Source organism: Oryctolagus cuniculus, chromosome 4, assembly GCF_964237555.1.
Source record: "Oryctolagus cuniculus chromosome 4, mOryCun1.1, whole genome shotgun sequence".
In the NCBI taxonomy this organism is placed as follows: domain Eukaryota; kingdom Metazoa; phylum Chordata; class Mammalia; order Lagomorpha; family Leporidae; genus Oryctolagus; species Oryctolagus cuniculus.
The window spans coordinates 69824380-69847502 of record NC_091435.1 but is presented as its reverse complement, the minus strand read 5'-3'; the positions used below and the strand labels follow the sequence as shown (position 1 = coordinate 69847502).

General features: G+C 45.6%; 1 protein-coding gene across 3 annotated transcripts in view; it reads right to left on the bottom strand.

Moving 5' to 3' along the window:
- GRAMD1C (GRAM domain containing 1C) overlaps positions 1-14889 on the bottom strand; it is a 135816-nt gene extending 120927 nt beyond the window's left edge. For 2 of the 3 annotated variants that reach the window (XR_011387879.1, XM_008266922.4), the window contains exons 1-2: positions 14755-14889; positions 3647-3799 (exon numbers count right to left, since the gene is read on the bottom strand). Coding sequence is in view for 2 of the 3 variants with exons in the window: in XM_008266922.4 (XP_008265144.2) it covers positions 3647-3799; positions 14755-14817 (216 nt within the window). In the remaining variant the exon portion in view is untranslated. Of the gene's footprint in view, positions 1-3646; positions 3800-11797; positions 11938-14754 lie in introns of those variants that run through there. The other variant, XM_002716687.5, reaches the window with a different exon arrangement.
- Positions 14890-23123: the final 8234 nt, after the last annotated feature.

Here is a 23123-nt window from a genome sequence, read left to right as displayed (position 1 = left end):
AGGCCTGGCCATTGTAGCCATCTGGGGAGTGAACCAGTAAATGGAAGATCTCTCCCTCTCTCTCCATAACTCTTTCAAATAAATCTTTTTTTTTAAAAAAAGGCACAGTTCCAGATTCATTGGATATTCCATTGAAATGGCTCTGACATTCTTAAATATTTGCTTAAATACCAGGTCATGTGCCTCACTAATATTTTTGTGTTATACCACAGGTCTTCCTTGTGCTAATTTGGAGTTCCTTAGAGAACTCTGCCATCTTATTATATTCATGCAATTCCCACTTTATTGCAAGGAGAACAAAAAGTAAATAAAATGGTAGAGTCAGTGGGAGAAGCAGGTGGATTTAAAGTGGTAGAGGGGCAGGCATTTAGCTTAGCATTTAAGCTACCAGTTAAAATGCCTGTGCCCCATCTTGGAATACCTGGATTCCATAACTGGCTCCAGATCTTGACTTTAGTTTTCCGCTAATTCAGACTCTAGGAGACAATGGTGATGTCTTAAGGAATTTTGTTCCCGTCATCCATGTGAAAGATCTAGATTGCATTCCTGGTTCCTGGTGCAGCTTTGGGTATTTCGGGAGTGAACCACTGGATGGGAGTTCCCTTTCTAGCTGTCTGTCTTTCTCTTTCTCTGTCTCTCTGCCTAATAAATTAATTAAAAATAAATAAAATGGCCAATATTAAATGCATTTACTCATTTTCAGACTGCTGGAACATCATTTTTCTCAGCTGTAATATTGTTAGAGTCAACTTAGCTGCATAGACCTCCATATTAAAAGGACAAGGTTTCTACATTTTTTAAACTTCTGCTGTCATTATTTGCAATTATGTATTACCATTAAGTATTCTATTCAACTTATGTAGGCTTACAAAAAACATGGCAAAAATATATTAAGGAAACTTCAAGATTTGAGATATGAAATCTGACTTTGTTGATGCAGTTCCTTTTTTTCAATTTGCTTCTGAGTTCTTGATGGTTCTGGTTTTGGAGTAAATGGCCTCTGGAAAAGTCTGTAAAACTTCTGAGATGTTGTATTTGTCTTTAAGTCTACTTTAGGTCTATTCTATATGAATTCATATAAGAATTCCTTCCAGAGGGTGTGTGGTACAGCCTTCAAGCCATCACTTGGAATGCCCGCATGCCATATTGGAGTGACTGGTTCTTGTCCTGGCCACTCCATGTCTAATCCTGCCTCCTGGAAGGCATCAGGTCATTACCTGAAGTACTTGAGCCCCTGCCACCCATGTGGGAGATCCAAACTAATGTCCTAGCTCCTAGGTAAAACATGACACAACCCTGGCTGTGGTGGACTTTTGGGGAGTGAACCAGCTGATGAAAGCTATCCCTCGATGTGAGTGTGAGTGTGTGTGTCCTTCCTTCCCTCTCTCTCTCTCTCTCCCCTCTTCTTTCAAATAAAATTTTAAAAAATTTTTTCAAAGAATTCAATAAAGTGTTTACAATATCTCAGAGACTTAAAATGAGCCAAAGTAAACTTAAGACACCAGTGCTTCCCTACTACTGTATCTGCAAATCACTTGGAATCCTGTGAAACATGAAGATTCTGATCAGTAGATCTAGGCCCAAGATTCTAATCAGCTGATAATGCTCAACCTGTGGCCCCACATACTATACTTTGAGTAATAACAACGCTTGCCTCTTCTTTTCTTTCTCCTCCTATTTCTAAATTTTCCCATTTCTTTCTTAGCTCCTCCTCTTGAGTTACTCTTCTTTCTTGCTCTAATTCTGCCAAGAGTAATCACAATAACTATATAACCCTGTAGATAACCCTTGGAGCTGTAACAAACAGTTCCCTAAACAACAGAAGCCATAAAAAATATCACCATGTAGAAGAGCCAAAAATACTACAATAGTCATAAACGTTTTCTAAATGTGTGACATGATATAACTCAATCATGACATGATATGATTTTTTGGATATTTTGGTGTATTTCTTCATGATTAAATATTCTCTTTAGGACATGGTTCAATTTATAATGTTAAATTTTAACAGGAAGTCAGACCTGGCTAATCATGTTAAGATTTAATAATATTCCAATGAACTAAACTGCTAATTATGAAGAGAATGGTGGCACATATTCTTAATATTTATACTCTTAATATTATGTCTTTTTAAAAATATTTTATTTATTTATTTGAGAGGCATAGTTACAGACAGAGAGAGGGAGAAAAAGAGAGAAAGACCTCCCATCTGCTGGTTCACTCCCCAGATGTTCACAATGGCCGGAGCTGGGCCGATCGGAAGCCAGAAGCCAGGAGCTTCCTCTGGGTATCCCAGTGGGTGCAGGACCCCAAGCACATGGGCCATCTTCTATTGCTTTCTCAGGCCAAAGCAGAGAGCTGGATGAGAAGAGGAGCAGCTGGGTCACAAACCAGCGCCAATACAGGATCCCAGTGTTGCAGGCAGAGGCTTAGCCTACTAAGTCACACTGCTGGCTCCAACATTATGTCTTTTTAAATCTACTCTAAAATTATAGGAAAACCTACTGCCAAGCATACTTAATCCTCAAGAAATCAGCTTTCTAATGAAATAATATTGGAATTACATATGCCTAATAATCTTTTATAAACTTCACTTATAGTTAGTTGTATTACAGCTGATTATATCAAACGGTTTGTAATTCTCATTGAAATTTCTAGGTTTAGGAAGAGTACTTTAATAAACACTAGTATTCACACTGTAACAGAAAGGTGTTTTTTTGTTTGTTTGTTTGTTTTTTGACAGGCAGAGTGGACAGTGAGAGAGAGAGACAGAGAAAGGTCTTCCTTTGCCGTTGGTTCACCCTTCAATGGCCGCCGCGGCCGGCACGCTGCGGCCAGCGCACCACGCTGATCAGATGGCAGGAGCCAGGTGCTTATCCTGGTCTCCCATGGGGTGCAGGGCCCAAGCACTTGGGTCATCCTTCACTGCACTCCCTGGCCACAGCAGAGAGCTAGCCTGGAAGAGGGGCATCCGGGACAGAATCCGGTGCCCCGACCAGGACTAGAACCCGATATGCCTGCGCCACAAGGCGGAGGATTTAGCCTAGTGAGCCGCAGCGCCGACCAACAGAAAGGTTCTTACAAAAATACTCTATGATTTTAATGTGCCTAACCCTTAAGCAGTAGCCTCCTTTTACAGTGGGAAAACCTGAAGCATATGCAACCAGGTGAGCACAGAGCAAACAGAATACTAAAGTGCTTGTTTAAAAACCCATCTTATAGTCATTATACACTACAGGTCAAGCATTATTAAACTTGCTTTTATGTATAGGAACTAACTTTTTTTAATCAAAATTACATAAAATAGCTAGCTTTCCAGTAACACTTAGAAATACAGTTTCCGTGTAAAGCTAATCTCTCATCAATAAAGTTAAGTGCAGTGTAACTGGAATCCTATTCTGTAGTATAATTCTCTGAAAAGGAAATTGAAGCATATAATTGGACTCCATGAAACCAGACAACAGTGCATTCTAGTGGTCAAAAGGAAGCATGATCAGAAACATTGTGGAGACTCTTGACTAAAACCTAACCATCTAGAACTCTCGAAGTTAATACGATTGTATAAATAGCTCATGAATTGCTGTAGACTTAAAAGGAATCTGCATGCAATATTAAAATGAAGCTATAAATAAAGAAAACATATTACCCAAAAGCTCCAGTCACCACTCCAGGAATGCAGATTTGGCCCCTGCTTTTTAGTTGACACTGTGGTAGTATTCTCCTCCGCAGCTGGACTAGGAGTTTCCTCTGCCTCTTCCTGTAACTCAGTGGCACGGCTTGAATCCCCTTCATTAACTACCTGGAAGCAAGCATCAAACACTAAATTACTCACTGAGAATGTCCATTTTAAAAAGAAAAGAGTTAGTCTTCAGAACATACACATTCATTTTTTTAAAGATTTATTTACTTATTTGAAAGTCAGAGTTAAACAGAAAGAGGGGAAGGCAGAGCGAGAGAGGTCTTCCATCTGATGGTTCACTCCCCAATTGGCCGCCAATCCGAAGCCAGGAGCCAGGAGCTTCTTCCAGGTCTCCCACTTGGGTGCAGGGGCCCAAGACCATAGCGGAGAGCTGGATTGGAAGTGGAACAACTGAGTCTCAAACCGGTGCCCATGTGGGATGCCAGCTCTTCAGGCCAGGGCGTTAACCCACTGTGCCACAGCACCGGTCCCATACACTTTCATTTTAAAAGGACAATATTTAAACTTTCACTCAGACAGTAATTTCTATGTTTTTGCTTCTGTGGTACATCATTTATACATACAAATATTTTTCAAATACTACTATTTGTTGAATAGTTTAGTTGTCCAGAAATTCAATATCTTTTTGAGCAAAAATTTAAACATTAAAAATACAACGTAATAGGAGTGTCCACTGGTACAATCACTTTGCAGAACAATTTCAAACCCTAATGATTGTCAGTGCCGCGGCTCACTAGGCTAATCCTCTGCCTTGCGGCGCCGGCACACCCGGTTCTAGTCCCGGTCGGGGCGCCGGATTCTGTCCCGGTTGCCCCTCTTCCAGGCCAGCTCTCTGCTGTGGCCAGGGAGTGCAGTGGAGGATGGCCCAAGTGCTTGGGCCCTGCACCCCATGGGAGACCAGGAGAAGCACCTGGCTCCTGGCTTTGGATCACCGTGGTGCGCCGGCTGTAGCGCGCTAGCAGCAGCGGCCATTGGAGGGTGAACCAACGGCAACGGCAACGGCAAAGGAAGACTTTTCTCTCTGTCTCTCTCTCTCACTGTCCACTCTGCCTGTAAAAAAAAAAAAAACAACACAATGATATCTAAGATAGGCATTTTCTACAATTCAGAGATTTAATGCATAGATGGGAGTTAAGAATGTTTGTAATACCAAGAAAGTAGAAATAACCTCACTCTCTATTGATAGAGAAATTAGTAAATAAACTCTGATACAAACAGTGAAGATAAAATGAATGAATCAGATGTGTCAATCAGGCATTGGCCCCCAACTCACAAGGTGCTCAGAGCAATAATTATATTCTGTGCAAGATATGGGCCCACTGGGTGGTTATGCATGAAGGAGCTGTCACTACGGAGTTAAAAGGAAAATGGGGGGAGAGGTAAACAACCATTATAAGAGCACATGTCTCTCCAGGACTCTTAAATACTGCTGCTGCTGCTGCTGCTGCTACAGGTATGCTTCAGATGTAACAAAGATCTAAGTGTTATAGGGGAAGGTATCCATGGCACCCTCCCTGGTATAGTAAAGGGCTGGGTCAATCCCACCTAGGCCCAGGGTTCTTAAATCCTATAACCATTGCTATAGGGGAAACTCCTAATTCTGATTATCTTGATTCTAGGCTATTGGGAGGGAGAAATCTGTAAATACGAGCAGGTAGAGAAGATATCCTCCAAGGAAAATTAGTGATCACCAAAAAGATGGAAAAAAAAAAAAAAACTGGACACAGATGAAGGAAACAAAGAAAACTGAAACAGGAATCTATAATTTGACATAGTTAGGAATATACAGGGCCAGCGCCGAGGCTCGCTAGGCTAATCCTCCACCTTGTGGCGCCGGCACACCGGGTTCTAGTCCCGGTCGGGGCGCCAGATTCTGTCCCGGTTGCCCCTCTTCCAGGCCAGCTCTCTGCTGTGGCCAGGGAGTGCAGTGGAGGATGGCCCAAGTGCTTGGGCCCTGCACCCCATGGGAGACCAGGATAAGTACCTGGCTCCTGCCATCCGATCAGCGTGGTGCGCCGGCTGCAGCACGCCGGCCACGGCGGCCATTGGAGGGTGAACCAACAGCAAAGGAAGACCTTTCTCTCTGTCTCTCTCTCTCACTGTCCACTCTGCCTGTCAAAAAAAAAAAAAAAAAAAAAAAAAGGAAAATACAATTAACTGGGGCCAGTGTTGTGGCATAGCAGGGCAGGTTGGGCCTCTACCTGTGATGCCAGCATCCCATATGGGCACCAATTCCAGACCTGGCTGCTCCACTTCTGATCCAGCTCCCTGCTGATGTGCCTGGGAGGTGGCGGAGGAATGCCCAACTGCTTGGGCCCCTGTGCCCATGTGGGAGACCCAGAAGAGTCTCCTGGCTTTGGCCTGGCCCAGCTCCAGCCATTGTGGTCATTTCAGAGGCGGGCCAACAGATGGAGGATCTCTCTCTCTCTCTCTTTCTCTGTCTCTCTCCTCTGTGACTGTGTCTTTCAAATAAAAATAAAATAAAAGGAAATATATAATTTATTAAAAATAATGGATACAACAAACAATAAAAGAGTGGCTCTTGTGCCTCTACAACATAGCTTCCAAATTAACTTCAACATCTATTGAAAGGTATCAGTTGGCAAATCTTTAGGGCTTTGATGAAAACTGAGACTCGAATTAAAGTTACACCTGGAGATCCCAGTAAGCTCAAACAAGGGGACCCCTAGTCTTATGGGAGTTACTTAACATAAAGCAGCCAACAAATATGCATGCCTCACCTTATCAGAACTATCGCCTCCCTAAATTCTCCATGGTCATAGTATACATTGTTCCAAAATACACCATGGCAGCCACAGACACTCAAATCCAGTGAGCAATAAAATAAATTTAAATCAAGTCTTTAGAATTTACAAATTGGCTTTTTAAAATGTGAGACTCCATGGATCACCACTCTCAACCTCTAGTAAAAATAATTTGGCCCAGTAAACATGCAAAAGGGCCTTCAAGGGCTGAAACAGATAAGTTCTAATTAGTGAGAGAATGATGGTCCCTGCTGCTTCTCCATTTAACTGCCCATTTTGGCCTGTTAAACTTGGAAAGAATGCACTTCTCACCCTTGATTACTGCATCTCTGATGCAGTTCTACCCAGAAAAAGCCCTAATACTCTTGAAATTACTGACTATCCAATCAGCAACTAGTAAACATCTTGCTATTACAGACTTGGCTATGATCAGTTCAGTGCCTCATTTAACAACCTCTCAGCTACAATATGCCTTCACATCTAGAGAGCTGGCGACCCACAGAGTCCCTCAACCACCCTGCCGTTGTACACAGCCGTTACAGGCAAGATCTTACCTGCGCACAGTTTTCTCCAGGAGCACAGGTATGACCTTTCATGGACAATAGCTTCCCTTGAAGAGTCTTTTGAAACATTCATTCAGGACTTAGAAATACTCATGCAGGCAATCACAAAAAGGGATAAGCCACTGCCCCACAAACACAAGGGGTCTTCAAAAGGTTCATAGAAAATGGGTATTATGAAAAAGCTTATGCATGGAATTCAAAATATTTTTGCAACAAAATAAACTCATACTAATGTGTTATAACATGGGAGAACTAAGAAAGACAAGACACCAATTTGAAAAGAGCCCCTATCAGAGCAACGTGAATTGTGCTACAATTGGCATAAGAACAAACACCAAATTTACAATGAAGCTTGAGTGGAAGAATGGCAAAATCACTGATCCTTTACTAAAAGTTTATGGGAACAATGTCCCCAAAGAAATCAACAGTTTACAAATGGATAAGCCATCATTAAGAAGGGGAAGAGCATTTAACTTAGCAGTTAAGACTCCAGTGTCCCACAGTGAAGTGCCTGGGTTAGATTCCCAGTTTCAACTCATGACTCAAACTTTCCAACGATGCAGACACTGGGAGGCAGAAGTCACAGCTCAGGATACTGGGTTCCTGCACCCATGTGGGAGATCTGGATTGCACTCCTGGCTTCAGGCCTCAGGCTTCGGTTCCATCCAACCTTGGCCATTGTTGGTATTTCAGGAGTGAACCAGGGGAGGGATGCACTCTTCCTCCCCTCTCCCCCTCATTCTTCTTCTCCCCTCCTTTTCCCTGCTCCTCTTGCTCCTCCTTCTCTCTCTCCCTCCCTCATCCCTTTCTAATACATTTTTACATTTTTTTTTTTAAAGGAAGGGACGTGATGATACTGAGGATGGAGTCTGCAGCAACAGACCATTCACATCAATTTGCAACGTAAAAATTAATCTTGTTCATGCCTTAATTTAAGAGGACCACAGAGCAGAAACAACAGTCAAACCATAAACATCTCAATTGGTTCAGCTTATACATTCTGATGGAAAAATTAAAGTGGAGTCAGCTTTTTGCTTAGCGCGTGTGAAAACTGTCATAACCACACCAGCTGCAGATGCAGACAAGAGCAGAGCCTTCAATGGAAATTTGAAACAGGCGGCATCCAGATCCCACAGCATCTCTTCAAAGAATTCTAACAGGAGATGAAACAGGGCTTTACCAGTACAGACCTACAGCGAAGCCATCGTCAAGGGAATGGATACCAAGAGGCGGAAGTCATACTGCCAAAGCGTATGTGAATCAGTCAAGAACAAAGGTCATTGAGAGTGCTGAGCGTTTAGAGAAATCTAGCCAAAGCTTTAGCAGAAAAATGCCTGGGAAAGCTTCATCTGAGAGTCCTTGTCCACAACAGTGTTTCTGCTCATTCCTCTCATCAAACAAGGGCAAGTTCAGGAGAGTTCCACTGGAAGCTTATTAGGCACCCACCTTACACTCCTGTTGTGGCTCCTAATGACTTGTCTTCTTTCCTAATCTTAAAAAAAAAATCTCCAAAGGGTACTGATTTTTTTTAGTTAATAATGTGAAAAAGACTGCATTGACATGGAATTCCCTGGATCCTTGCTTCTTTAGGACTGGACTAAATGTCTGGGATCACTAGTTACAAGGTGTCTGGAACTTGATGGAGCTTATGGGTAGAAATACGTTTATATTTTTTATCTTTTAATGAAGTGTCTGAAGTCCCTTGGTAATGGAAGGCCTATCACCTTGGTTTCATTTCTGAAAAGGGTACAGCCCTGACACTGTCAAGCAACAGCTGTTGCCCCTCTTAGCATCCACAATCTTAAGTCTAACAAGGTTAGGCCTTTATGGGTTCCCAAGGCAGTCGAATCCCCATTTACAAACTCTAGTTAAGCCCATTTAGGTTGTTACTTTCAAATCATGCATCCTTTATGCAGACTCCTAAGGGAAACAAAAAGCTCTAGAATCTTCCCAAGACATTCCCATTAGTATATCCCCACCTCACACTCAAAAAACACACATACATGAGAGAAAGAGACTCTTTCACATAAAGGCATTTGCAACCCCTTCTCTTGAATCTCTAGACCACTCACAATATCCACATATAGTACAAGTTTCTAATGTAAAAAACTATCTCCTTGGCCATACCCTAAATCCCACCAGAGCAGCAATAACTGTCAGAATTCTGAGTTTTCCAACAGGAGTCACTGTGCACTTACTCCTCATGTAGGATCTCTGTCTTTAATGTGCTGTGTATTGAGATTTAATGCTATAACGAGTACTCAAACAATATATTTCACTTTGTGTTTCTATGGGGGTGCAAACTGTTGAAATCTTTACTTAATGTATACTAAACTGATCCTCTGTAAAAAAAAAAAAAAAAAAAAAAAGAGAGAAATTATCAACTCCCAACTTGACTCTCACTGGGATTAAACATGACAATAGGTCTGATCTGATTTCATCATCATTTAAAAAAAAATCATCTATTATTTTTCACTTTATGTTTCTGTGTGAGAGCAAACTGTTGAAATCCTTACTTAATGTATACTAAGCTGATCTTCTGTATATTAAGATAATCAAAAATGAATCTTGATGTGAATGGAAGGGGAGAGGGAGTGGGAAAGGGGAGAGTAGTGGGTGGGAGGGACGGTATGTGGGGGAAGCCATTGTAATGCATAAATCGTACTTTGGAAATTTATATTCATTAAATAAAAGTTAAAAAAAAAAAAAAGAATTCTGAGTTTTCCTGGAAACAGAGGCTCTCGCAGCCCTGGCCCCAAGACCCTCCATACCAAACTGCCCACTGTGTCTTGGATCACAGAAGCACTACTTTGCAAGCTCAGCATGACCCCAAGGCCTCCTGACTCCAGGATAGAGCTCAAATCCATGCCTCTTGGCATATCTCATCTGCACGAGGCTATGGCACCCCTGTCTTCGTTGAACAGGCAGATGCCATGGTGTCAGAACAGGTCACCCTTCCTGGACCTCTCCGCAATTTGAATAGCAATGGGAGCTTTGATACTTTATGGACAGAATTCATGCAATGGAGCTCACTGGAGACCTGTTGTTTTTTTAACCACGTAACCCAGATGTTATAGGATCTGACCCAAGGAGCAGCACAATGGCTGAACTTCAGGAAGTCATGTTAGTGCTGATACTCTGGCCGACAACCGGCTCCATCAGCACACTGTTAACAGACTCTTGGGCCTGAGAGTTGTCCCCTTTGGGATAAGAGCTCTGGGACTCTCGTTCCTCAGTATCCAAAATATAAGTCAAGGTCACACCTGTCTGTAAATACACTAAAGCCATAACACAAGAGTAACCAAGACAGCCTATCCCCAGCAGAGTTCCAAACACCACTGACAGTGCTGACCTAGGCATTCATTTTCTCTCTCAAAATACAGTTTTGGGCTTTGAACAAGGCTTTCAATAGAACTTGCATCTTCCTTATTGGTTTCAGGCAACAGGCCTCACAAGGAGACAGAGTGGCTTACTTAAACAAGGTCGAAGTCAACTAAATGAAAAATGGCTTGTTGAGTTTTCTATATTTGCCTGCTGACAACTTTTAAGCCTCACCTTTCCTCTTCCTCCTCTGTCTTTCATCTGGGCAAGCTGATAAGGATGTGTGCGGGTGCTTGCTCCTTCGGTGTGTGTGGGAGAGGTAAGCCCTGTACACACACAGGAAACTTCACCCTGCACACCTGCTAACTACAATGAAAATCAGGAGCCAGTCTTCTTTCCTGGCTCTTGAAAGACTGTCCTGCTCCTCCCAGATGAAGTGACACATCTCTTCATATCTTCACAGTGTCTGTGTGGCATCACCAACTTCCACATCTGACTCCACATCTGGCTCCCCAGGGTGGCTACAACAGATTCCTATCTCTCTAACTTACTAGCTGTGGGCTCCTTGGCAAAATCGCTCAACCTCTCCAAATGTGCTTCCTCCACTCTACAGTGGGGTAGTGATTCTCTCTAATCTGGACAAACAAGCTCATTGAGAGCAGGGATGGTATCTCTGCGGCTCGGGTTCCATCCTGCACCTGCAGAGGCAGGGACATAGAATGAAGGATTTGGTTGGGTTCATGAATCTCTGTCTTGTGTATTTCATAGTAATGTCCAGGCTATCCGTTGAACTACTACATCTGTTCATTTGCTCATTGGATCGTCATCTGAGTGTCTCTACCGTTCCTTGAAGCAAAATGCTACTCAGATGCTGCAGCACTGACTGTAGCTCTCCGAAAGCAAACTATGCACCCACAGTCAACGCCAAAGTGAGGCGGGCACTGTTAAGAAACACAGGGACTCCTGCAGCAAAAGCCTCCGGTCTCATCCTGAAGATTAATGAGCAATTTCCCATTTCATCAAATAAAGGAGCCAACAGATGACAAATCTAGCCGAAATGAAAAAATTCGCTGCACCGCAAAGGGATTGAAACTATCTGGAGCCTCTTAGCCCGGGCTAAGGTGAGGCGAAGAGGGGGGTACTGGGTCGGAATCCTGACAGTGGGGCGCAGTCTGACACACCTGCACCGAGACTAACGGGACCAAAGCCAAGCACCCCGCACCCCCTGAGGGAAGCAGACGTTCACACCTCTGCCCACAGGGGACAGCTTCGGGGAAGCACAGGAAACGTTTCCCAGGCGACAACTTTCCCAGCACCTCCAAAGAGCGCCCAGAAAGGAGACAGGAGGAACTAACTATCCTCATCTGAGAAGGTTCAGAGCACCATCGTGAGGAAAAACACCCGGCAAAACCGACGCTGGGGAGCCCGCGCCACCGAGGCCGGCTTACCTGGCGGGCAGGGAGAGCGCCCTCCATCGCGGCTCCCGCCGCCGCCGCGGAGCCGCGCATGCGCGCCCCCGCGCGCCCCGCCGAGGGCAGGGGGCAACCAGACGCGCTCCCGCGCCCCTCCGCGGCGCGCTCCTGGCTCGGAGCCTTGCGCCGCGTCCGCCAGCCCTCCGAGTACACCTAGGGTCGCGCCGGCGGCGTCTTGCGCCCTCTGGTGGCAACTGAGGACCCCTGCCTGAGGATGGCTATTAACTTTGCTAGCCTCAACACCAATCTTTACTAGAGGTCAGATTGAATTTAATCTCGCAACCTCAAACTTCTGAGCTGCTATGAAATGTGTTTTGCTTCAATGTGCGAAAAAGTGACTTGCGAGGGAAGTCATGTCCTTTTGTATAAAGGATTGAAATTAATGATAAAAGGTTATTCCCTTCACTCCCCGCCCGCCAAATAAACGGCTATGAAAGATATTGTGGATGAATCTTGATGTGAATGGAAGGGGAGAGGGAGTGGGAAAGGGGAGGGTTGTGGGTGGGAGGGACGGTATGGGGGGGAAGCCATAGTAATCCACTATTCGTACTTTGGAAACGTATATTCATTAAATAAAAGTTAAAAAAAAAAAAAGAAAGATATTGTGGAACAATTGAGAAACATTGAACTGTATATTAAAGCGGATGCTGTGGAATAACTAATGAACCGTCGATAAGTTTGTTGATATTCACTTATGTATAATTAATAATTTGTAGTTATGTTGGAGAGTGGCTATTAGAAAATTGTTGTTGAAGTGTTGTAGAAGTGTCATAATATCTGCAGCTTCCTTTCAGATGCTTTAAGAAAGACAAATACTGGGGCTGGCATTGTGGTGTATCTGTTAAAGCAGCCGGCGGCGGTGCCAGTATCCCATATAGGCGTTGGTTGGAGTCCTGGCTGCCCCACTTCCAACCCAGCTCTCTGCTATGACCTGGGAAAGCAGTAGAAGATGGCCCAAGTGCTTGGGCCCCTACAGGCAACAGAAAAGCAAAATATCAACAATTAATGTATTTAAAAGAGAGTATACTGCTATTTGGTAATTTTTTTTAAAGATGCATTTATTCAGGGTCGGTGCTGTGGCATAGTGGATAAGGCCGCCACCTGCAGTGCTGGCATCACATATGGGTGCCGGTTCAAGTCCTAGCTGCTCCACTTCCGATACAGCTCTCTGCCATGGCCTGGGAAAGCAGTGGAAGATGGCCTATGTCCTTGGGACTTTGCACCCACTTGGGAGACCTGGAAGAAACTCCTGGCTCCTGGCTTCAGATCAGCAGACCTCCAGCCATTGTGCCTGTTTAGGGAGTGAATCAGCAATGGAAAACTTCTCTCTCTGTAACTCTGCCTCTCAAGTAAATAAATGAATCTTTTAAAATTACTATAACTGGTCAAAAGAATAAAGTGAAACTGGCCTGCACAGCTGTGTGTGGTGTTTTTTGGTTTGTTGTCTTTTGCAGTTGCATAAGTGCAAATACAGAATCAACAAAGTTGGATTTAATTAGGATTGGTTTTTACCAGGTGAATATGGTAAATCACAGAAGGAGGAAGAGTGATGAGTATGCATGCAAGTGTGTGCAATAATGATTGTCCCTGTAATATAGGCAAAGTAAGGTTTTAAGAGTGTGAAGGGGGACCAGCACTGTGGCTTAGCGGGTAAAGCCACCGCCTGCAGTGCCAGCATCCCAAATGGGTGCCGGTTCGAGTCCCAGCTGCTCCACTTCTGATCCAGCTCTCTGTTATGGACTGGGAAAGCAGTGGAAGATGGCCCAAGTCCTTGGGCCCCTGCACCTGTGTGGGAGACCTGGAAGAAGTTCCTGGCTCCTGGCTTCGGATCTGCCCAGCTCTGGCAGTTGTGGCCATTTGGGGAGTGAACCATCGGATGCAAGTCCTCTCTCTCTCTCTCTCTCTCTCTCTCTCTATCTTCTGCCTCAGCCTCTCTGAAACTCTGCCTTTCAAATAAAACAAATCTTTAAAAAAAAAAAAAAAGAGTGTGAAGGACAATGAAAAGTATTAGGATTAAGGGTGTGTAAATCTAATCAGTTCTCTAGTTACTGGAGCTTCGTGCAAACCACCCAAAACCAGAGTAACTGGAAGGAAGAACCATCATGAGTTTTCTCTCATAGTTTCTGTGGTTGGAGCAGTTTGAGTCAGGAGTTCTGTCTCCCATGAAGTTGCCCTGAGTAGTAGTGTGCTGCTCCAGTCATCAGGCCTGACTGAGGCTGGAGGACCCTCTTCCAAAGTGTCTCATGGGGCTGGCTCTGTGGCGAAGTAGGTTAATGCTCCACTTACGATGCCGGCATTCCATATAGGCACCAGTTCAAGTCCTGGCTGCTCCTCTTTCGATCCAGCTCAAGATGGCCCAAGTCCTTGGGCCCCTGTTCCAATGCAAGAGACCCAGAAGAATCTCCTGGCTCCTGCCTTTGGATTAGCACAACTCCGGCCATTGCAGCCATCTGGGGAGTGAACCAGCGGATGGAAGACCTCTCTCTCTGTCTCTCCTTCTCAATGTCTGTAACTCTACCTCTCAAATAAATAAATGAAAATAAAAATCTTAAAAAAGAAAAAAGTGGGGCCGGCACCGTGGCGCACTGGGTTAGTCCTCTGCCTGTGGCGCTGGCATCCCATGTGTGCACCAGGTTCTAGTCCCAGTTGCTCCTCTTCCAGTCCAGCTGCTCTCTGCTGTGGCCTGGGAAGGCAGTGGAGGATGGCCCAAGTCCTTGGGCCCCTGCACCCGCATGGGGAGACCTGGAAGAAGCACCTGGCTCCTGGCTTCGGATCAGCGCAGCGCCAGCTGTTGCAGCCGTTTGGGGGGTGAACCAGCGGAAGGAAGACCTTTCCCTCTGTCTCTCTATGTCACTGTCTGTAACTCTACCTGTCAAATAAATTTTTAAAAAATCTTAAATAAAAAGGAAAAAAGAAAAAAGTGTCTCACTTACTTGGCCAGTAAGCTGGCACTGGCTGTTGGTTTGGGGGCTCAGCACACACATGGGTTTCTGCATGGGGCTGCTCAAGTCTTCATGGCCAAGCAGTGGCTTCCCTCAGAACGTGTGAGCCTGCCTTTTATGACCTAACCTCGGAAGTTCCACGCTGTCACTTACACCGCATTCTCTTGGAGTCCAGCGGTCGGCTCCGCTTCGCTGAGGGATTCAACTACTCAGGGTGTGGACACCAGTAGGTCAGGATCACTGAGAACCCTGGTGAGGACAGCTATCCTATGAGGAATGACAAGGTGGGAGAGAAAGTAGTCACCATTTTCATTGGGAAAGCAAGGTTTCAGTTAGATCTTGGTGAGGAGAGACCGTAGAGAAATTTCAGAGAACGTAGGAGACAGGAGCTATTGTTAGTGTCTGGTCTTGAATCCACAGCACATCAAGGAAGGAGGTTGGTGCTGGGAGACAGAGGCGGTGGTGAAGGAAACGTGTGTGTTACTGAGAGCGCATGCTGTCCTGGGGCCACCATTTAGTTCTGTCCCAAGATGCCCAGTGGTCAGGTTAGGGAGGGTGCGTACTTTTTGCATCTTCACTAAGTAGAATGTCCCCGAATATGGCTCTCTAATATATTTCATGATTGGAAAAAGTTTTAGAGGCTGGCTATGTGGCACAGTGGGTAAAGCTGCTGCCTGTGACGCCAGTATCCCATATGAGCACCAGTTTATGTTCCAGGTGTTCCACTTCTGACCCAGTTCCCTGCTAAAAGCAGTGGAAGATGGTTTAAGTTTGCATACACATGGGAGACTCAGATGGAGATCCTGATTCTGGTTTCTGCCTGGCCTAGTCCCAACCATTGCAGCCATTCGGGGAGTGAACCAATGGATGAGTTCTTTCACTCTCTCTCTCACTCGCTCTCGCTCTTTCTTTTTCTCTCTCTCTGTCTTCTCTCTCTCTCTCTCGTGCACTCTCTCTCTCTCTCTCCCTCCCTCTCTCCTTCTCTCTAACTCTGCCTTTCAAATAATAAATAAATCTTTTTTTAAAAAGTTTTAGGGAGTATACAAATATGACAGTTTCAAAATTGTTTTCTGCTCAGCATGATTAATTTTAATTCAGATCCTTAGAAAATGCCACTACTGGGGCCGGTGCTCTGGTGTAGTGGGTAAAGCCACCACTTGTAGTGCTTATGTCCCATATGGGCCCCAGTTCGAGTCCCGGCTGCTTCTCTTCCAATCCAGCTCTCTGCTATGGCCTGGGAAAGCAGTAGAAGATGGCCCAAGTCCTTGGGCCCCTGCACTCATGTGGAAGACCTGGAAGAAGCTTCCAGCTCCTGGCTTCAGATCAGCTCAGCTCTGGCCATTGCGGGCATTTGGGGAGTGAAACAGCAGATGGAGGACAGCTCTTGCTCTCTCTCTCTCTCTCTGGCTCTACTTCTCTCTGTAACTTTTTCAAATAAATAAAATATTTTTTAAAAAAAGAAAATGCCACTATTAGTTTTCATCACGTTTTTCTAGTCCTGCTAACCCATAAGTAGTGAGTTAATGTAACCTATCTGCATTTATGTATCACATTTTGCTCCTTCCTGAAATCTACCAAAACTTCAATAAGAGGAGTTTTAGGCAGACACGGAGAACAGGAGAGGGGGCAAGAGCAGAGAGATTGTATAAGCTGGAAAACTGTGGAAGAAGGGCAGGTGTTTAGCAAGGTAGTTAAGATGCCATTAGTACACCTGTGTCCCACATGGGAGTGTTCCTCCGTCCACATGGGAGCATACACCTGTGTCCCATATGGGAGTGTACGCCTGTGTCCCACATGGGAATGGCTACCTTTGGTACTCAGGTTTGCTCCTGACTCCAGCTTCCTGCTAATGTCTACCCTGAGAGGTAGCAATGATGGCTCAAGTAATTGGGTTCCTGCCACTCATGTGGGAATCCTGTATTGGGTTCCTGGTGTCCAACCTAAGCTCTGGCCACTGCAGGCTTTGCGGGAGTAAATCATCCGATAGCAGATCTCTGTCTGTATGTATGTCTCTGTCTCTCTGCCTCTCAAATAGGTAATTTTTTATGAAAGTAGTACAGCAAGTGGCAACCGATTGCAAAACTGAGAAAGCCAAGTCCCAAACACCATGAGAGAAACCTGAAACGCAACGTGATCTGTACCACAGAGCCCTCAAAAAGCACAGGAATTAGCAACACCAAAATAACTGAGGAAGTGGTGGTAGGGTGGGGGCTGGGGGTGGGGGAGGGGGAGGGGGCAGACGAGTGGCTACGATGATGAGGACTGTTGGAGAAGTAGTGATATCCCCAGGACAGCTCCTCACTGCCTGACTGCTAGGCAACCCATGCATGCACATATACATATTCTCAGACGTAAAACCTCTCCTGACATTGACCACCACTATCACCTTGAGGAACCAGCTACTGGAGGAACTGAGTACTTGGTGAGAAACAAGCAAAAGCCGAATGTAGGATACAAAAGCCAGGAAAGGGATGAAGGGGATTGCCAAGAGGTTGCTGGAGGTGGATCCCAGCGTGACAGCCATGAACTAGACTGAGATGGCAGCCAGTGCACACTGGAGCAGGGCTACGCAAGAGCCGACCGGACTGAGCGCTCTCATAGCCAAGACCCATGCTGTCAGTTCTACCTTCCTTTTTGCTGAGGATAGAATTCCCCCATGGGGACATGCTCACATTCTTTTCTGTCCATAGCTCATGAAGTTCCTCTTCTCTCTCCCTCCTCTGCTGCTTCACCCCAGAGATTTCTGCTTTGACCTACACTTTTTTTTAATAAGATTTATTTATTTGAAAGTCAGAATTACAGAGAGAGAGAGAGAGAAAGAAAGAGAAAGAGAGAGAGAGAGAGAGAATCTTTCACCTGCTACTTCATTCCCCAAATAGCCACAACGGCCAGAGCTGTGCTGGTTCTGAAGCCAGGAGCCAGGAGCTTTCTTTGGGTCTCCCAAGTGGGCGAAAGGGCCCAGGCTGCTTTCCCAGACACATTAGCAGGGAGCTGGATCGGAAGTGGAGCAGCCAGGTCTCAAACTGGCACCCATAGGGGATGCCGGCACTGCAGGTGGCAGCTTTACCCATTATGCCACAGAACCGACTGTTAGGAAACTGGCGCAGTTGTAGCCAGCTGGCTGCATAGCCCAGCTACCTGAGCCAGGCTCCACCCCCATCCTAATGGGATTCCCTGCTCCTGCTTCCCTGCCCGCCCTCAGGCAAAGTTTTAAAAGGGCCTGTTCCTGAACACGTGCTCTCTTGGCCCTTCTCTCCTGCTCTCTCTCGGTTCCTCTCTCTAGCCTCCTCCTCTGGGCTCTTGGCTCTTGGCCCTTCTCTCCTGCTCTCTCTTGGTCCTTCTCTCCTGCGCTCTCTTGGCTTCTCTTGGCTTCTCTCCTCCTGTCTTCTCTCTTCTCCCTCTTCTGTCTCTCTCTCTTACAGTCTCCTTCTCTCTTTTTCCTTCGCCGCCCCTTCACTCTGGTCTGTAGGGTGTTCCCCAATAAACCCTTTCCCTTACTCCGGTGTCCGGTGTGCTTTGCAACGGCTAACATTAAGATATAACACCGACCCCTGAAATATATTTGTAACTTGATAGGAAGGAGCTCATAGTGGAAAAAGAGGTTTAAAATAATCTGGGGGCGGGAGAGTAAGATTTCCTAGGATGGTTGGATGAGACCCACTAAAAGAACAATAAGACAGGTTTTAGAAGCAGAGTATATATGAAATAGGAACTGGCACTAGGGTGAAATGAGGAAAGTGCAAGTTGAGAAAGAGAGAGTTCCAAGCTCATTTACTAAGGATATTGGGTTTCCAGATTCACATTTCATTTAACTGTGAATTATTTAAATCCACTTTCAGCCAATTTCTGGAATGAGATCCCTTATATTATTTAATGTAATACTGTAACTCTCATGTTAAGCAAACATATTTTTAAAGATTTGTTTATTTATTATTTTTTGACAGGCAGAGTGGACAGTGAGAGAGACAGACAGAGAGGAAGGTCTTCCTTTTCCATTGGTTTACCCCCCAATGGCCGCTGTGGCCGGTGCACCGCACTGATCCGAAGCCAGGAGCCAGGTGCTTCTCCTGGTCTCCCATGGGGTGCAGGGCCCAAGGACTTGGGCCATCCTCCACTGCACTCCGGGCCACAGCAGAGAGCTGGACTGGAAGAGGGGCAACCGGGACAGAATCCGGCGCCCTGACCAGGACTAAAACCCGGTGTGCTGGCACCGCAGGCAGAGGATTAGCCTAGTGAGCCCGGTGCCAGCTAAGATTTATTTATTTATTTGAAAGTCAGAAGCAGAGAGAAAGAGAGAGAGGGGTCTTCCATCCGATGGCTCACTCCCCAATTGTCCGCAATGGCCGGAGCTGCACTGATCTGAATCCAGGAGCCAGGAGCTTCTTCTGGGTCTCCCACGCAGGTGAAGGGGCTCAAGGACTTGGGCCATCTTCTACTGCTTTCACAGGCCACAGCAGAGAGCTGGATCAGAAGTGGAGCACCTAGGCCTAGAACTGGTGCTGGCATTTCAGGCCAGGGAGTTAACCCACTGCGCTACAGTGCCAGCCCCAAACAAAAATATTTAAATTCAAGTGTCAACTGTCTTACCTCTCTCCTATCCGTTTGCCTCAATGACACATATCAATGTCTTAATTCTAGCATTGTCATTTTGGGTTGAAATTCTTTGCCTTTAAAAAATATAAGGATTTTTTTTCCCAATAGACTATTGATACTGTAGTTAAATTCAGAATCACTAAACACATTGAGATAACATTTTCCTTCATCCAATGCTCTTCCTGGAAATTAAACATTTTTAGGAACTAAATTATCTATTTCATTAAATCTAATAGCCACAGGAGTATTATTTAGTAAGAATCTCTAGTGAGATCATTAGCAACTTAGCAGTTATAATTCATGATTGCTAATTCTGCCTACTAAACATGAGAACAGGAATTGTGTTCATAAGTGGGGCCGACATTGTGGTATTGGGGGTAAATCTGCCACCTGCAACACCAGCATCCCATATGGGCAGCGTTTTGAGTTCCTGCTGCTCCACTTCTGATCCAGCTCCCTGCTAATGCACCTGGAAAAGCAGAGAAAGATGGCCCAAGTGCTTGGGCCACTGCACGCACTTGGGAGATCCAGATGAAGCTCCTGGCTCCTGGCTTCAGCCTGGCCCAGCCTCAGGACATTGTGGCCATTTGGGGAATGAACTAGCCAATGAAAGGTCTCTCTCTGTCGGTCTCTCCCTCTCTCTCTGTAACTCTGCCTTTCAAATAAATAAATCTTTTATATATAATATAAAACATGTGGTAGAGCCAGTATTATGGTGCCACCATAGATGGTGCCACCAGCTGTGATGCTGGCATCCCATATTAGAGCACCAATTTGAGTCCTGGCTGCTCTGTTTCTGATCCAGCTCCCTGGTCATGCACCTGGGAAAGCAGCAGAAGATGGCCTGGTATATGGGCCCCTCCACCTATGTGGGAGACCTGGATGGAGTTCCTCGTACCTGACTTTGGCCTGGATCAGTACTGACTATAATGGTCACTAGGGAGTGAACCAGTGGATAGAAGATCCCTCCCTCTCTCTGTCACTTTGCCTGTCAAATAAGTAAATAAACCTTTTTTTTTTTAAAGAAAAGTGTAGTATTTTTAGGGTAGCTGTATTTGTTGGAAATGGAGAAGAGAATATATAAATGGGTATCTTACATTGGATCATACATGGTGTATTTAAAAATGAAAAAAACTGGGAAACAGCATCTTTGTGCGCTTTTTGTTTGTTTTTGTTTTTGTTTTTGTTTTTTTCTGTCTTTTTTTATCCCCCAAAGTAACAAGATTTTACTGGGGACAGGACATCTGTCAGAACGGAAGGGACAGATAGAGTGAGAGTACCCAGTCACTCAGACTGGGAGGAAAGTGAGGTTACATGGTTGAATGGAGAGAATACACTCAGCAGGCCAGGTGATGACTCAGCGGAGAGCAGAGAGCTAAGTGCCTGTGTGCTCTGGATCAGAAGAATGACATTGAAGAAAAAATTATGGACTTGGGTTCATTTAAATTCTCTTGAAATGAAGTGTGCACACTGAAGAAGCTTTCTGTTAAACGAGGCAAACATGCTCGAGACAGGCCAGTGTCTTAGTGAAGAAATACTATTCTCTTGAAGGCTGTCTTTGACTAAGAACTTCTCAGTACACAACACTCCTCTGATCCTATTCAACATGACTGAAAAACTCCCAGGCATGATTCCTGCTGCGGAGAATTTGTGTGGAAGAGGAAATGAAAGGGCAATGTCTGCAGCGGTGTTCCCTAGGGCAGAGCCTGAGTGATTCAGGCGGAAGTGATTGATTGAGGGCGAACTGCCCGCAGGTGAAACTTAGAAGGGCCTGAGGGAAGCAGGAAAGAAAACAGAAGACATTGAAGTGGGTGACCTGCTTCCCCTCAGCCTGGGCCCCCAACTCTGGAGCTTGAGAGCTGTTGCAGACTTTTGTCTTTGATAGCCTCAGGTTGAGCAGAGTGGGGATAGGACAAAGCACTTCAGCTTCCAGACCTTGCCTGATGAGGCAGCTCCTGTTGGCCAATGGTGGACTTCAGTAGAGAGGTGTTGCTGTGAGTTCTTAGCAGACAACCCTCCGTGGGAGGATGGATAAATGGGCTATGTACGGGCAGTCCACAAACAGGGTCCACCACAGGTAAGGTTTTCATGTATGTGCCTTGCTTTACCCTAACATCTCACTATTCATTTTACTTTTTTTTTTTTTAAAGATTTATTTATTTATTTGAAAGACAGAGTTACAGAGAGGCAGAGGCAGAGAGGTCTTCCCTCCACTGGTTCACTCTCTATATGGCCACAATGGCCGGAGATGGGACGATCTGAAGCCAGGAGCCAGGAGCTTCTTCTGGGTTTCCTATGTGGGTGCAGGGGTCCAAGGACTTGGGGCATCTTTACTGCTTTCCCAGGCCATAGCAGAGAGCTGGATCAGAAGTGGAGCAGCTGGGACTCAAACTGGCACCCATATGGCATGCCTCACTGCAGGTGGCAGCCTTATCCACTATACCACAGTGCCTGCCCTCAGTATTCACTTTAATTTCACATTTTGACTCAAGAATATTTCTGGCGATAGCCACTAATACTCATATGTTAAAGGTGAAATCAAGGGGCTGACATTGTGGTGCAGTAGATTATGCCGCTGTCTGCAGCACCAGCATCCCATGTCAGAATGCTGGTTTCAGTCCTGGCTTCTCCACTTCCAATCCAGCTTCCTGCTAACATACCAGGGAAGGCAGTGGGAGATGGCTCAATGCTTGGGCCCTTGCCACATATGTGGGAGAACGGGACAGAATTTCAGGCTCCTCGCTTACATGTAGCTCAACCCTGGCTGTCATGACTGTGGGGAGCAATCCGGACTGGACTAAGTTACTGGAATTAAGACTTATTCTATGCATCTGTTCCCCCACAATATGGCGCTGGGAGAGAAGAAAACAGCTTCTACACAGCTGCCTCCAGTTCAGCTAATAAACTGTAGGACTTGCTCCTGATTGGAGGAGAGCAGCGTACTCGGCGTGTGGGCAGCCGAGTTAGGATTGGCGGAGGAGGACTATAAAGGAGGAGAGAGAGACCATGCACTGGGAACATCTAAGGGGAACATCTAAGGGAACACCTGTGCAGCCCCCGAGAGAGCCGGCCGGCGATGTGCCGCTCCCCTGCGGAAGTGGGGAATGTGGCAGGGGGAACCGCCCTTCCACGGAGGTGGAAGGGACAGTAGCCAACCCGGGAAGAACCAGCAGCAAACCCGGGGAAGGCCGAGCAGACGAAAGAACAGCGCAGGGTCCTGTGTCATTCCTCCACGAAGAGGGGGAGCGACAATGACCATTTGGGGAGTGAACTGGTGAATGAAAGATTTTCCTCTCTGTCTCTTCTTCTCTCTCTGTTGCTCTTTCAAATAATCTTTACAAAATAATTGGATTCTAATACTTAAACACTTTTTATTTAACATTGGAGCTCATTATTTAATACTTTATTACCTGTTTGAAAGGCAGAGTGACAAAGAGATAGAGATCTTCCATCCACTGGTTCACTCCCCAAATGGCTGCAATGGTCAACACTGGGCGAGAGAGAGAGAGAGAGAGAGAGAGACTCCCCAAATGCCTGCAAGAGTCAGGGCTGGACCAGGCCAAAGCCAGGAACCCGGAACTCCAACTGGGTCTCACATGTGGGTGACAGGGACCCCAGTACTTGAGCTGCTGCCTCTCAAGGTACACAGGAAAGAAGCTGAATCAAAGGAGCTGGGACTGCTACACAGGTACTCCAACATGGGATACAGGTGTCCCAAGAAACAGCTGATCACTAAACCTTATTTAATACTTTAATATTTTATTTAT